Source organism: Alligator mississippiensis, chromosome 5 (assembly GCF_030867095.1).
Source record: "Alligator mississippiensis isolate rAllMis1 chromosome 5, rAllMis1, whole genome shotgun sequence".
Classification (NCBI taxonomy): Eukaryota; Metazoa; Chordata; order Crocodylia; family Alligatoridae; genus Alligator; species Alligator mississippiensis.
In genome coordinates, this window is record NC_081828.1 from 125,838,021 (window position 1) to 125,852,737 (window position 14,717).

At 38.5% G+C, this 14,717-nt stretch overlaps 1 protein-coding gene across 3 annotated transcripts in view; it reads left to right on the forward strand.

Annotated features, from left to right (window-relative positions):
- Nucleotides 1-14,717, forward strand: part of AMPH (amphiphysin) — a 200,565-nt gene that overhangs the window by 175,491 nt on the left and 10,357 nt on the right. For all 3 annotated transcript variants that reach the window (XM_019483395.2, XM_019483396.2, XM_059728675.1), the window contains 4 exons: nucleotides 4,375-4,437; nucleotides 9,502-9,666; nucleotides 10,770-11,036; nucleotides 13,232-13,333. In XM_019483395.2, coding sequence (XP_019338940.1) covers nucleotides 4,375-4,437; nucleotides 9,502-9,666; nucleotides 10,770-11,036; nucleotides 13,232-13,333 — 597 coding nt within the window. The remainder of the gene's footprint in view (nucleotides 1-4,374; nucleotides 4,438-9,501; nucleotides 9,667-10,769; nucleotides 11,037-13,231; nucleotides 13,334-14,717) is intronic.

Below are 14,717 nucleotides of genomic sequence, written 5' to 3' on the forward strand. Positions count from 1 at the left end.
TCTCTATTCCTTACATGTTTAACAAGTTTCAGTCACCAAATCAGAAGTCAGAATCACCACAGCATGACTTTCAATAAATGAATCATACCTATGTCAAGAATATAAAATAATCAAAGTGAATTATTCTCAGATCACCAAGTGCCTGAAAATTGCTTTTCCAAAATATTTAGAGAATATTTAGTAACAGTCCACTCAGAAATCCACAGTGGTTCTTGAATGATTTGCAAACAGAAAAAAGGCTAAATTGTTGTGTACTTTTTTACCTGGTGAATAATTTTGATTAGCTCTAAGAAGCTAGCTCAGGATAGGTATAACAGGATAGATATAATAAGCCTTGCATCCATATTAGCAAGTTTTATTTATATACTTATTTATAAGAGCATATTTTCTAAAGGCCAAAACCTTGAAGTATTTATTCTTAATGCAGGCATAATTTTCACTAAAACAAGAAATTGTCTCTTTTTGCCTGATGTTTTCTGCAGCGTCAGAAACATGAATACTTTCCCACCTTTATTTTTCTTCCACAACAAATTTAATGTTGGGATTAGAAGGAAACTTCTTTTTTTCCATTTGTGTTTCAGAATCTATCTGTCCTTCTTATAGGATCTTACTGCATGAGTGCTCCTCTACTTTCCCTTTTGTGGCTGCAAATGCCACAAAACAACTATTAGTTTTTATTTGTTGTTGGCAACAACTGCTCCATTATTTAGTATCTTTGTTTTTCCGTTTTTTGTGGGGAAAGAGTTGGTTGGCATATATGCGTGTAGAAGATGTATTTTTCTCCAGCAGGGCTCAAAAGACTTAGCATTAGGAAAAGTAAAAGCATCTTTAGCTTTTTGTGATATAAGAAGGGCAAGCTGAGCATTAATACAGCTATTTGGACACAGTGCTGTCATCATTTCTATGTATTGCCCAAAAGAGGTAGGTTACTATTGGTATATCACACTATTGCAGCTATAAGACAACTGGCAGGAACAACCTGAGGAGCCAGTTTCACCACCCTAAGGACATCAACACTTGCAGTAGTATACACACCTGCTGAATACGGCTGTCAATTATGAGGGCGTAGTAGCCACACCAGCAAAGTTGATGTTGCTCTGAATTCAATGAGAATAGTAATGGGGTGTAAACATATATCCTGTTGGTACCATCAGGGACATTACCTCCCCATCTAAGAAGACAGAAGGCAACTCTTGGCCTCACTCAACACACCCAGCAAAATCAAAAGCACCTGCTTCATGAAGTCTTAGAGCAACCAGTATATAAGCGACTGAAGTCCAGAAACTTATTTAGACGGGAGGCATGGGTACTGTTGCAACAGTGTGGAGGTAGGAGTGACACCCTGTGGGCACTTGAACAATACCACAAAAGTGGGATGAGACTGAGTCTCACCTCAAGCACTTCATAAACAACCCAACACCCTATCCACTTGGGTATGAGCTCCCCTGTGACTTATCGATTAAACAAAACAGGATTGCTCTGGAGCTGGACACTTTAACGCTATACTCTGTAAGGTTGGCTTAAAGGACAGACCAATATGTGAGTGTAGTGATGCACCACAGACTGCTGACCACCTCCTTACATGTCAGCACACCCAGGATGAGGACCTGGAAAGTGTCAACAATAAAGCAGTTGTGTGGCTCCACCACATTAATGATGTGTTTAGGGGAGAATTAAGTATACAAGAGAAGAACCCTCAAAATAGATGTAGAATAATATGTTAAAAAGTGCATAATGCATGAGCCATTGAGGTCTTCCTTCTTCTGATTAAAAATATTCTTTTTACCATAAGAATTTTTCACATTCAGACTTTGACTTTGTATTCTTTGGGCATGTCACAGGGAAAATGAACCTATCTTCTTGCATATGTGGGGAGGATAAGCACTAATTTAGCCAGTCTGTTCACAGTGGACCCAGCATTGGTATTAAAATTGTGCACATGATAACCGAATTGGAAAACAGCTAGGAAATATTTGCCCAGTGGAAGTCTGGGAGAACTGTTCTGCTCATTTGTTTTCCAACAGCACTTTTTTTTCCTTGTGCATGTCACCAAATAATATAGAAGTATTTTATGTTCAATATATTCTTCTCCATCTTAGAAAAAAAGGAAACAGGATCAGGAATAAAGGGTACAATACAATATATGAACATGAATAAGCCATGCTATATCCATTCCTTAATGTCTTACATGTTAGATACACTCTCTTAATATTTATTAGAGTTATTAATAGATCATTAAGATTAAAAAAGACTTTCCAATGCCTCAAAACTAAAGCCAGCAATCTTTTCCCCCATTAAACTAGTCCAAGACTAACACATTTTATTTTATTTTCTTTGCTCTGCTCAGACCTCTATCCAGAGAAGTTCCTTGCAAGCACTGAATGAGTACAGCATATATTGAGTCACATTTTGAGGGTCCCTAATTATGATTTTATCAACTTATAGACACAATTTCTGGCACTCATATGCCTGACTCTTCCTGATCTGAAGATGCAATAAGGAAGGGAGACAGTGAGAGACACTGAAGCATGAGTGGTGCTGCTTGCCTCCCTGCTGCAGAATACTGCAGTTTGGTGTTGGTTTCATTAATAAAGAAAAGGGGTCAAGTACAACAAAGTCGGGTCTCTAGATGAGCGCAGAATGATATGTAGAGTTGTCACTTCTGAAGTTAAGTTGACCTGGAAAATTTATATGCTGATATAAATTTAGAAGGTTCCAAGTCCATAAATAGGGAGAGTACTACTCAGCCAAAGTGTCAGTTTGAGACACAGCTTTTATGATCAAGAGAAAAGAAATCTATTATAGTCTACTCGGAAGAAAATTGTATTTGACTTTTGCGTGTGGACATTGAGCATGAAATTATCATTTTTATGATCAGTATTTGTCCGTATGTTCATACACCCGAAATTCTCCCTCAAACTTAGTGTGAAAATATAAGATACAAGCCAGTAGGTTTGGTGGCTTCAAAGGAGAATTAATAATAATAAAAAAGGTTATATAACGCTATAATTTTAACAGGATAAAGCTGTGAGAGGTTTCCATAGTAACGCTGCTGACAGCAATTGACTTGCCCTGACATCTGGACATGTTTAGGGCTTATGATGTGACTGCAGGCAATACTAGAAGATTAGATTAGAAACAAGCATGATTGATATGAAGTTCTGAAATAACGCAGCATCCCTTTATTAAAAAAGAAATATCCAGCCATTTCAAATGAAGCCTATGAAATTTGGGGGCAACAGTTACAGGCTTGTGAAGGCAGTTAACCACGGTCCGGTCCACATTAGCGCTTGTAACTATTTTGAGACAAAGGTATAGCTCAGCATGACTCTTCGTTCACACGTCATGCTGGTTCATTACAGCCATCTTCCGAAAGCACACGACAAAAATGCTAACAATATGTAACCTACATAAGGGTTTCTTCCAGCATAGCTGGCTTTTGGGAGAAAAGTCTTTTTACAGTGAACCCAGCATTGGTATTAAAACTGTGCACATGATAACCAAATTGGAAAACAGCCAGGAAATATTTGTCCAGTGGAAGTCTGGGAGAACTGTTCTGCTCATCTGTTTTCCAACAGCACTTTTTCCCCTCCTATAGAGTATTAGGTGCTATTTGTTCTGTAAAAAAATAACAAGTCTGGGAAGCCAAGACAGCAGTCTGTTTACACAATTAAAAACGAATTCACCCAAGACCTTTTTGTATACATCTGAGGCCCTTATTCACCAAAGTATAAGCTTTAGTTTTTTAGCTTTAGGCACTGCTGAAAAAGTACTGAATCAGAACCTCGACTAGTAGCTTAATGAGGGAAAACAGTGCTTTCTGTATCACAACCTCTTTTTTTTGCATAGTACCTTTAAATGTGAAGGTATCAAAATGTTGAGGGCGCACATAAAAAAACCTACCATTATTGAGAAGTTCCACGAGGAACATTCATGTTTAACATGTTGTTAGGTCTCAGGGGTAGGAGGGAGTCATGGAAATAATTAGATATAGCTGTGGGAGAAGTCTGAGATTCTTATAATCCAAAGTATCAGTGGTACTCTGGGTTATGTACGTATCAAAAACCGTTCAAGGGTAGCACTGATGGGAAAAACATCTTAAAATTTGAAAGAAAACTAGTCAGTTTTGTAGGTTTTAGACTATGAAGCTTTTGTTTTTCCACCCATGATGATGAGTAGCTGAAGCTATATCATAATAAAAATGGCTTGTTTTCCAAATAATATCTGAACACGTTTCCATATGTTATACCATTGGACTCCAGCCATTCATGTCATTGCCTCTAGCACACATCCTTCTTCCTTTAAGTTAATACCAATTTCTCAGCTGCTAAAACTTTTACATGAGTGTTATTACCATATTTTCTTTTTATACAGGACAATGTTGAGGCAGGAGATAAGGAGACAACTGAAATTGCTGAGAAAGAGAAAGAGAGTGAGGTGCGTATGAACAGCCTCAGGAGGGTGTCCATTCTTTAATATCTTAAGAAAAGGATTGCAAAATTGTTTTTGTTGTTTCCGTATGATCCATATGTGGGCCAATAGCATGTGATTCTGACTTGGAGCATTTGTGGTTTTAACAACAAAACATCTTTCAATTCAGCAGGGACCTGTTTCAGGACGTACCTTTTGCAGCGTATGCCATCATAAATATTTTAGGACAGTGAACAAAGCAGCGGTGTAGTAGAAGGTGGTATAATGTTATTTCTATTGACATTTAGAGTGAGCAGAAAATATGCTGCTATGGAGTCTGTGGATTTGTTTCTTTGAGCTCCTACCATGGTCTAAAATAGCTTTCATTCATCATGCTATTTTCCTGGCATGCTATGCACTGAACTGCAACAAGAATTGAAAAATAATTATGTTGCAGCTTTATTTTGTAAAGCACAAATTGGGCATTAAATTAGATATAGTTAAAATCAAATTAAAAACAACTCAAAAGCTCAATGAGATATTGAATTTTTCTTTAGTCTATAAGAGGATTCCTGGACTAATGCTTGTATTTTGGGTTATATTCCCTTATGGGTGACAAGACTTGTACTTCTTATTCTGGATCTTCGCCTATTAATGTGTAATCTTGAAAAGATGTTCCAAAATATATCCAATAAGCACAAGGGGGAGTTCAGGCTTAGTCCCTGTGAATTAAATTCAGAAATAGGAAGCAGGGCTTGAAAAGAAGGGTGTGCCTCTCCATTACTACTCAGTTTGGGTTTAAACCTCCAACAGGTTGACCACCTCTCTTTTTATAAAAATATGAACTCTGATATTAAAATATTTGCTAAAAGATCATATTCACCACTGACTCTAGGTTTAGTCTGCTATAACTCCCATGTCTCAGATTCTGCTCTTGGTAACAGTGGTGTAAATTCAGATTAAATCTACTAGCATTAGTAAAGCTTTTCAGAATGTATTTCGAGGATAAAATGTGGTTATTTGCTTTACTAAATTTTAGTATTGACTGTGAATAGAGCACACGGCCCTGAAATGCCATGATGATTTTTTCATTCAAAAAGAATGATGGGCCCACTTCATTACTGGATTCCTCTACCTTTACACCAAGACACCTGTACTGAAATTCAGTAGAATTACACAAACATTAAACTGGAGTAATGCAGCAATAGCCTAATCATATGTCCCTAGTCTCAGGCTGGGGCAGTCTGCTCCTCCCTCCGACCCTCTTTCCCTGCCACTCTTCTGCATGCTCAGCTGTCTCTTGAGAGTGGAAGCCAGGGTGGGAGTGGGGAGGAGGGGGATTATTTGGAGTGCCGGGAAGTGGGAGAATCCCTTTATCAGCACCTCTCCCAGGCATGTTACTGAAAGAGGAACAAAAAGCATTCAAATGATGGGATACCTAGGACAAGTGTTTAAAACAGAACTGTCTTAAAGAAAACGGGATGTGTGGTCACTCTACATATCAATCAAGGTCTACCTGAGTGAAGAGTACCAAATATAGCTTCCTATGGTCGTTTGGCTTATCTCTCCTGACCACTTCTCATCCAGCACTGTGCACCTAGGAAATCCTGAACTATTCCTAGCAGGCAAAGAGGGACTAGTTTTCTCATAATGTACTTGTTTCACAAGAGCCCTATATAGTGTATATTTATATAAGCTCAGGCTCTTGTATGTGGTACATTCAGCCCTTACATAGATGCGTACTTTTTAACTCTCAGATTTCAGGTTTGCTTAATACATGTGAACTGTTATGTAAAATCAAACCAGAAAGTCAGCCTAGTCTGATATACTGACTCCAGCAAAAGACAATACATGATGCTTGAGAGAAAGAGAGTGGCAACTTCCTCTTCCCGTAACTGGCTGTGCATTACTATATGTGGGAAATCTCTCTAGACCTCTAAAAGCAACTGATTCATGCCCTCAAGCATGGGTTTTATTTTCTTGTTGCTTTACATTAACTTGTTTAGCTGCTATTATAATAAATGTTCTTAACAGTTATCCAGTCCATGGGGCCTGGTCATTACCTGTTGAAAGCTAGCATAATTCTGCTCAAGTCAGTAGGATCAGGTATCTAATGTTTATTTCATAGTCTTCCTCCAATAACCAGTTCCATTATCTCACTTGTACTCCAGTATAATGAATTTGGTGGGGTTCAGAATCACTAAATTTGGTGGAGTTATTCCTCATTCACACTGCTGTTGCTGAGAAGAGATTCTGACTTAGTATATTGAATGTCCTGGGTAAAGAAGCTGTTTCTGTTATTGCTTCCAAGGAATTCAACCTTTAATTTCTTTACATGCCCACTTCTTTTGCATTATGTGACCCGTAAAAATAAAAAGGCTCTTCCCAGAAGGTTTATGCAATTTAGGATTTTGTGGACTGTTGTACAATTCTTTATTTTGTATTCATTTTTCCTTGGGGGAGCAGATTTACCAACAAGGTTTGTTAATCCTATGAAATAAAGTAGCACATGTAAATGTCCAAGGGCCTCTGTGATTCACTGTAACTCATTAAGGTGAAATTCTACTGCATTCAATGTGAGTTTTACTGTGGTCTTCAGAGCTGGAGTTTTGTCCTAAATATTTTAATACTAGTTCAAGATTTTGAGATTAAAGTTCAAAATGAGAGAGAGAAATTGATTCTTTTTCTGTTGCTTCCTTGGTCATCTTTGCAAAAAATGGTGTTTCTTGTTCTAACTTTCTACTGTTGTCGTAGTCCAAGTCACAAGAATGAGTTATTACACAGTTTTTGATATACAATATGCATTTAGTGACTTATAACAACAGTTTGTAGGAGTTTGACCTTTCCAGTATACTCTATTTAGAGTTGATATATGTAAAACCATGAATCTCCTGTTGAATGGAATACAATGGGCTGCACAAATCCAATAAATAGGGAAGAAGTGTTGATCCTAACACATCAGATAGCAGGATCGATTTCTGTAGTATTTTGTTAGATGCATACTATATAAAATCAATCTGATGTGTACTCCCCTTTCCTTTCCTTTCCTTTCCTTTCCTTTCCCCAGGTTTCTACAGCCATAGCTTATTTTAATCTCTTGAGTCAAGAGTGCTGAAATTGGTAGTGCTATGAATAGCAAGCCTGAAGGCTTCCCTCACAAATCACATGTGAAGATACTGAAGTTTGCTAGTATAATGCAATGCCACTTATGGCCACAGCAGTGTATAGTTGATTTGGTATCAGGCCTGGTTAAAATTAGTCATTCTATAAGCTCACACAAAATCTTGTAGCTTTTCTTATCTTCTCAAAGAAAATTAGAAAGATTTGTTTATGAGTTCTTTACAAATGAATAGCAGGAGAAACCAGGGTAATGTCCAGAAGCCTGGCAACAATACAGTAGCAGCCAAATCAGACTGATTCAGCAAAGTTCTGATCTGAAACAAGACCCCTCTGTTAAAGGCAATCTAATTGATTGATGCAATGGTACTAAAGAAAGAAAATAATTTCCCCGCCAGCACCAACATAGTATAACATTAGAAGGTCCATACTGCCAGTTGATTGGCTTTGGGCTGAGTTTTGCCTTTTGCCATATACTCCCCAGCCCATGTTTCATCTGTAAAACAATGTGACCTATAAATATAAGATGAAATACAAATAGGGACTTCATAGAAGCCACTTTATTAGTTGCCTAGGACAGTATCAGATCATCATGGTGCCTGCTGAGAATGAGTCACCAGCAGATTCTGTTGTCCATTATAGACTTCAGAAATTCAGTGAGTTCCCTTTGTCATCTAAGGCAGATATTTAAAACAAGTTTATCCCTTTCCCCCACCTTATAATCCCTAACCCTTAAGCATGTGGAAGGAGCAGTGTGACCAAAAGAAAAATGTTGTTTAAAGACCTCCATAGACTCTTTTTCTCTGCTACCAAATTCCACTCAAAATCTAGTGTGTGCCCAACAATGGGTAGAGAGGCTCAGATCACTTGGAATAAGGTCCAGGGTTGTCGCTATGAGCATGAAATCATGAGCAAGTCCAAAATACCTTTGTCTGAACTGATGCCAAAGGGCAGTCACCTCAATAAATGCAGGAGAGCAGTAACCTGGGCAGCATCTGCACCAGGTTAAATAAAAGTTCAAGCTGGGCTCAATCCAGAGATGCAGTGGGAAGGACTCTGCAGCCTACTCTCCAGCATGTAACTCCATTCTACATTATACACACACTGAAATGAATCTGCTGTCAGAATAAAAATTCTCCTTCATCAAAACTCATGCAGACCAAGGCTATTTCCTTTATTGCCTCATGATACCCTGAGTACCCATCAGGAGCCAGCTCAGTTAACAAAGAGCCAACCCAATGTTAATTATTTCTGCAACATGATTGGCTTCATCTAGGATCAAATCCTAGGCAATAGAACTATTATTCACTTTCAGCTTTATATTAAGCTCAATGAACTAAAGAACAGGGTCTGTGCTAATCAGTTCCCTAGACTCTTGAGATGAAACCCTAGGTGAGACCAATAGGGCTGATAATTGCCAAACTTCAATTACATTTTCCCCGCAAGGTTTCCAGCATGTGAGAGACTGAAATAACCAATAAGCCTGTGGGAGTAATCTCTGCTGGATGAAACCTTTCATATTCACCTGTAGCCTAGCCAAATTGGTGTACTTTTCTATCCAGCATTGAAAAATCAGAGTCAAACGCAAGCAAACCTTGTATATGACTTTCTGATCAAATGTTTTAGAAGTGCCCAGACCTAGGGAGCTTACAGCTGCCAGATTTTTTTTTATTATTTTTTGGTTTTTATCCCAACATAGCTGGATATCCCATATTATCATTCAGATTTTAATATTGTTGTATTTAATTTAACCTTGAATGATATCAACTTCTTCTGTTACTCATCTCACAGAATGATTTGTCATGGAAAATCCACCTGCAGGCATTTGCGAAGGAATAAAGTTTCTTTCAGAACAGTCAAAATCTATATCAAAGACCAGGCATAATTCTGTGGAGTGGCATCTGTGCAGCTGGTATGCAGCATATGCCCAGTGTGGCTGAGATATGTGAATGGTTTGTTTCCTGTTGGTTGCAGATGGTTACTCTCACCAAGATTTCTGGCCTGGCTGAAGAAGCTGGTATAACTGTTGTAACAGAAGCTGACGAAGGTGTTGTTGCACCTGAACCTGAAATGGCTGATGAAGGTGACAAAAAACCTCATGAAGAAGAAGAAGAAGAAAAGGAAGCAGAAGTCTCTCAAGTAAGTTCTTTGGGGAGATGCTTTTTATATAGCATTATCCAAAAAATGGTTTATTTCTCCTGGTTTGGCCTATGACACGACATTTTCTTTACCCATAATGGACCCTGTTTTGTTGTAAGTAAAGCCAAAGTAATTCCATTGTTTTCAATGGCACCAGCTGGAAGCCTGACTCAGCGTTCCTAGAATAATTTCAGATGATTTTCTAGTTCATAGATACACTTTCAAATGCATATCATATGCTGAATTAATCCTAAATGTAAGCAGAAGATATTTCATCCCATTAACTATAAATCTGGAGAGAAGTGTTTTGTCAAATATTGCTCATTCATGCTTCAAATGGAAATCTTAGCTATCTGCACTTTTCTTGTAATAAGTCAAAACAAGTGCTCTGGTGATTAGGGAGGACAAGTACCTGTAATTCTCACTGAAGCCAGTAGGAGTGGTGAGTGCTCAGTGGGAGTGATTTTCAGAGCCACAAATGCTAGCTAAGGCCTAGAGCTTTACTCCATTTTTTTTTTTTTTGGGGGGGGGGGGGGGGGGCGGGGGACAGTGTTATATCACAGCTTGACAAAATCCTTTTTGAACTGAATCTTTTTAATCTGATGGTAATATTTGTAGTGGAGCTTCACATTTGCTCTCATTTATCATCACGCTAATCAGGAGTAAATCGTTGGAATCCAGTGGATTTATAGTGCTGTAAAAACTTATGCAGGTGGATGTAGAATGCCTAATTCTTACAAGGCTTTCTCACTGTTGCTACATTGACTTCGGTGGAGTTGATCCTGGTTTACAGCAATGTATTAGCTTGATCTGAAGCCAATAGAAAGACTCTCTTAATTTCCATTGATACTAAACAGAGCCCTAGGTGAAACCAGAATTAGGTGCAGAGTATCTTGTATCATTTATTATAACAAGTGTTCTTTGTCTTTTGTGGAAATGTAGAGAATACGCAAGAATGGAGACTAGGTCTCTGTAAGTGAGAGGAAATTATATTCCTATTTTCTAGTTTGGATAGATGAGCAATTTAAAAGAGTTAGGTTTTCATGCAATCTTATAGGAAGAGATTTAGTTCAAAAAGTTCTTTCAATTTTTTGTTTCCCCAGGAAAAAGTCAGCAGCATCCCTTCAGTAGTAATAGAGCCAGCATCAAACAATGAAGGGGAGGGAGAAGAACATGAAGTCATAATGAATGAGTCCAAAGATGTTGTGGAAGACATTAGCACTCAGGGCACTGAAAGTCATACTAGTGAAACTTCTGAAGTTGTAAGTGAGCAGAAAACCATTGAGGAAACCCAGGCAACACCTTCTCCAGCATTACCTGTATCAGTAGAGGATGCAGCCAGTGGAATGCCACCTGGATTTCTCTTTAAGGTTTACTTGAGTATTTATTCTTACATTCTTCAAATATCCCTTTAAATCTAGCTTTTAGATTTAAAATTCAGTGGCACAGTCTTTTTAAGCTGTAGAGCTGCATTGTTAAATACCAAACATTTCAGCCTGAGTTTGGCTTATATTAGGTTTTTTGTATTTTTCCTTTTTTTTAGTTTTTTACATAAGAGAGCTGGTGAAACATCAGTGCAAGTAAAACGTGTGTTATGCATTCATATCCAGTTCTGGAGTTCAGTCAAATGTGCAACTATATTCTTCTAATAAATAACTAAATTATTTTAATATATTGAGATAAATTCAATGGCCTGCATTATACATGGAATCATATTACATGACCATAAAGGTCCCCTCCTGGCACTAAAATCCATCGCTAAAAAACTACTGAAATTGATGTCATTGTATTGTTGATTTCATTCTCTGAATGTATTTATTGTAAGAATAGCTGATCATACAGAAAAGCATCAGATTTCTAGAAGCAGTTAAAAGAAATTCAGCCTTCAGAGTTGGGTGGTAAGAACCTTCATGTTTCTTGGTTCTTTAGATTCTAATGATATTTCTCATTTCAAAATTTTTTACTAATAGGAAAACTCATTAAGGATAAATAAACTTCTATTTTGTACTATAATTTGCATATTTCAGTTTAAGTAGTCCCATTGCAGTCCATTGTTATACTCAACAGATTTATTCATCTGTTCTCATATACAAATACTTTACATAATTTCAGAATAAAACTGAGGCAAGAAAGAAGTAGTTATCCATGTAAGTCTGAAGTTAAGTAGAAGGGAGGCCATGGTGGCACAATAAATACTAACACATTCAGAAAATCATAAGCTTTTGTAGGTGACAGCATACTTCATCAGATGCTCTGTATGACCTCACAGAAAGCCAGGGTACTAAATAGAAAGGACTACATTTATTTAAATACAAATGCAAGCATTTATTTAAATTACTTTATTCCTTTCTGTTTGGTACTCTAGCGCTCTATGACTCCATTCATAATATCTGACAAAGTAGGCTGCCACCCATGAAAGCTTGTGCCTTTCTGAACAAGTAAGTCTCCAAGGTGCCACCCTGTCTTGTCTTCTATATAGGTAAGAGTGAGACAAGTCATGAGACTCTGATTCAGATATGCTGATAATGTTTTTTTATCGTCTTATTTTTCACCACATTCTCTTGAGTAAAGGATAGAAACTAGGAGTTAGGTCTACCATCTAGTTCTCTGAGGGTGCATCTACATATGCACTTTACTGCTCAGTAGACTAATTTACTGTACAGGAAAGCATCACCATCTGCATGCGTACAGTGACTGGGCCAGGGTAGATTAATTTACAGTGCCATTGGATAGTCCTGTCAGACATGGGTACTATCTGACAGTGGAGTAAATTCATAGACGTTAGGGCTGGAAGGGATTTTGGAAGATCATCAAGTCCATCCACCTGCCTGAGGATTAGTTTACTCAGGCTAAAATTTCACTAGCACTTATTCAGTCACATTAATTGCATGTGTAGATGCATCCTGACAGCACATTGGACTATTACAGTGTTGCCCTGGAACTAGTTACATTCAATGTAAATCAAGTGTCTAGATTTAAAGATAGCACAAGTACATTATTGTGATTCTCAAAAGTCTGCCCAGTTTGTGCAAAAGAGATGTTCCAATCCTGACTCCTTTACTCAGGCCAGCTTCTGTGGACAACAGTGGGGGATTTGCAAGAATAAGAACTAAAGAAAGCAAGATTTGTCTGAGAGGCAGTTGTTACAGAATGGTACAGCTTTCCATGCCATCAAGGCCCTGACAGTTTGGTTTGATATGGAAGTGCCAGCTAGTGGTTGTAGAAATGATTGAATAGTAAAACTTTTGTATTCTTCTTTACTTAATAGAAAAAAAACTGATGGAAAAAACTATTCTTCTTTATTTAATAGAAAAAACTAATGAAACATAATAAAATACTGACATCAATGGGTCTGTTAATATAGCATATATTCTTGAACTTTTAAAATGATCAGTTTCAATATAGTTTAATCCTATTGTTGTGTGGTGGTGAGTATAGTATCAGTGAACATTGTTAATCTTAATTGCAAGAGGGGAAAAGAGGTTTTTGTTGGGAGAGCTTGTTTCTGCTTTGCTTTTCCTGGTACTTTAGATGATGCATACATATATTGTATTCTTTCCTTCAGGTTGAAGCTTTACATGATTTTGAGGCAGCTAATAATGATGAGCTTAATTTAAAACGAGGAGACGTAGTACTAGTAATCTCTTCTGACACCACAGCTGACCAGGTAACAACCGAAGAACCTTTTCTTAGATTGATTTATCCTTTGTTTGTGATATTTCCATTACTCATTTAAAATGTCATTATTAATAAAAAATATTAGGAGATTGAAATAATCTTCCTATTTAATTATCCCTTGAAACTAAAAGGCAACATGGAATATGACCTGTAGGGCTGTGCAAACTTTTGGCAGCCATTTCATTTCAGAGGTGTTTTGGCCTGTTTCAGCACCCGAAACACTGAATCTGAAATGAAACAGAAGGCTCTGAAACATCTCCAAAATGAAATGAAACCATCTAAAACATTTCAGAAATGTTTTGGAAAATTTTGGAGTTTTGGAGGCAGGCTTGCAGGAAAACAGAAACTCGGGAGAGGGAGGCAGGGGGAAAGACTGCTCTGATATTGACATCTGTAGCTGGCCAGTGTCTGCAATCTGTCCCTGAGGTCCCTTCCACTCCCAGTGCTCTGGGGGGGGGGATGGAGAAGTAGCATATAAGGCTCCGAATGAATCCTTTTTGTCCCTTTTGTGAGCTGTCTCTCCGGAAGCAACAGCATGTGAAAGGTACTGTGGCTGGCTCCAGTGACTGGCTTTCTAGTCAGTCTCCTGCCAGTCTCTCTTTTTGGAAAGGATTGGGCACAACTTTCCAATATATTACAGACCCAAGATATAGTCAGCAGATAGAAGAAGATATAGTAAATAAAGGATATAGTAAAATAAGCAGATAGAAGAAGATATTGTAAACACATAGATATAGTCAAAGAAGCAGATAGAAGAAGAAGATATAGTAAACACACAGATCTGAGCCTTCAAGGCTCCTGCTATTACACACACACATTTTCCAGCACAGCAAACTTTATGAAGCGTGCTGGAAAGTCAGGTGCCAGGTCTTCTGCCAGGGGAACAAGAGTGGGCAGAGGGAGAGCTGTAAGTTCCACCCCCCCCCCCCCAATTTAGACGCACCCTCTTCCCTGGTAGGCATGAGGCTTCTGCTGCTAGTGGCAGCAAGGAGGTGGGAGCAGTATCTGCACCTGCCCCACCTCCACTAACACCAGCAGTAATAATAACCCCCAGCACCACCAGCATGACAAGCACCGGCATGACCGTCTCCTCCAGCCCAATTTCAGTTCCCAGCGTGAGCCTCCCAGTGCCAGAGGAGGAGCTGGATATGGAACCAGGGGAGCTCAGTGCCATAGCCAGGGAAATTCTGGGGAAGGAGTGGGAATCTGAGTTTGTGCTCCACACCCCTCAGAGTTCCCCTAGAGCCAGGTCTCCTTCTCCGGAATGTGCTGTGGAGGAGGTTGTGGGGGCAAGTGTCTCAGCTTTCCCTGTTGTTATGCCTCTTCCTGCTGAGGAAGGGGATAAGATAGGATCCCCACCCACACCCCAGAAG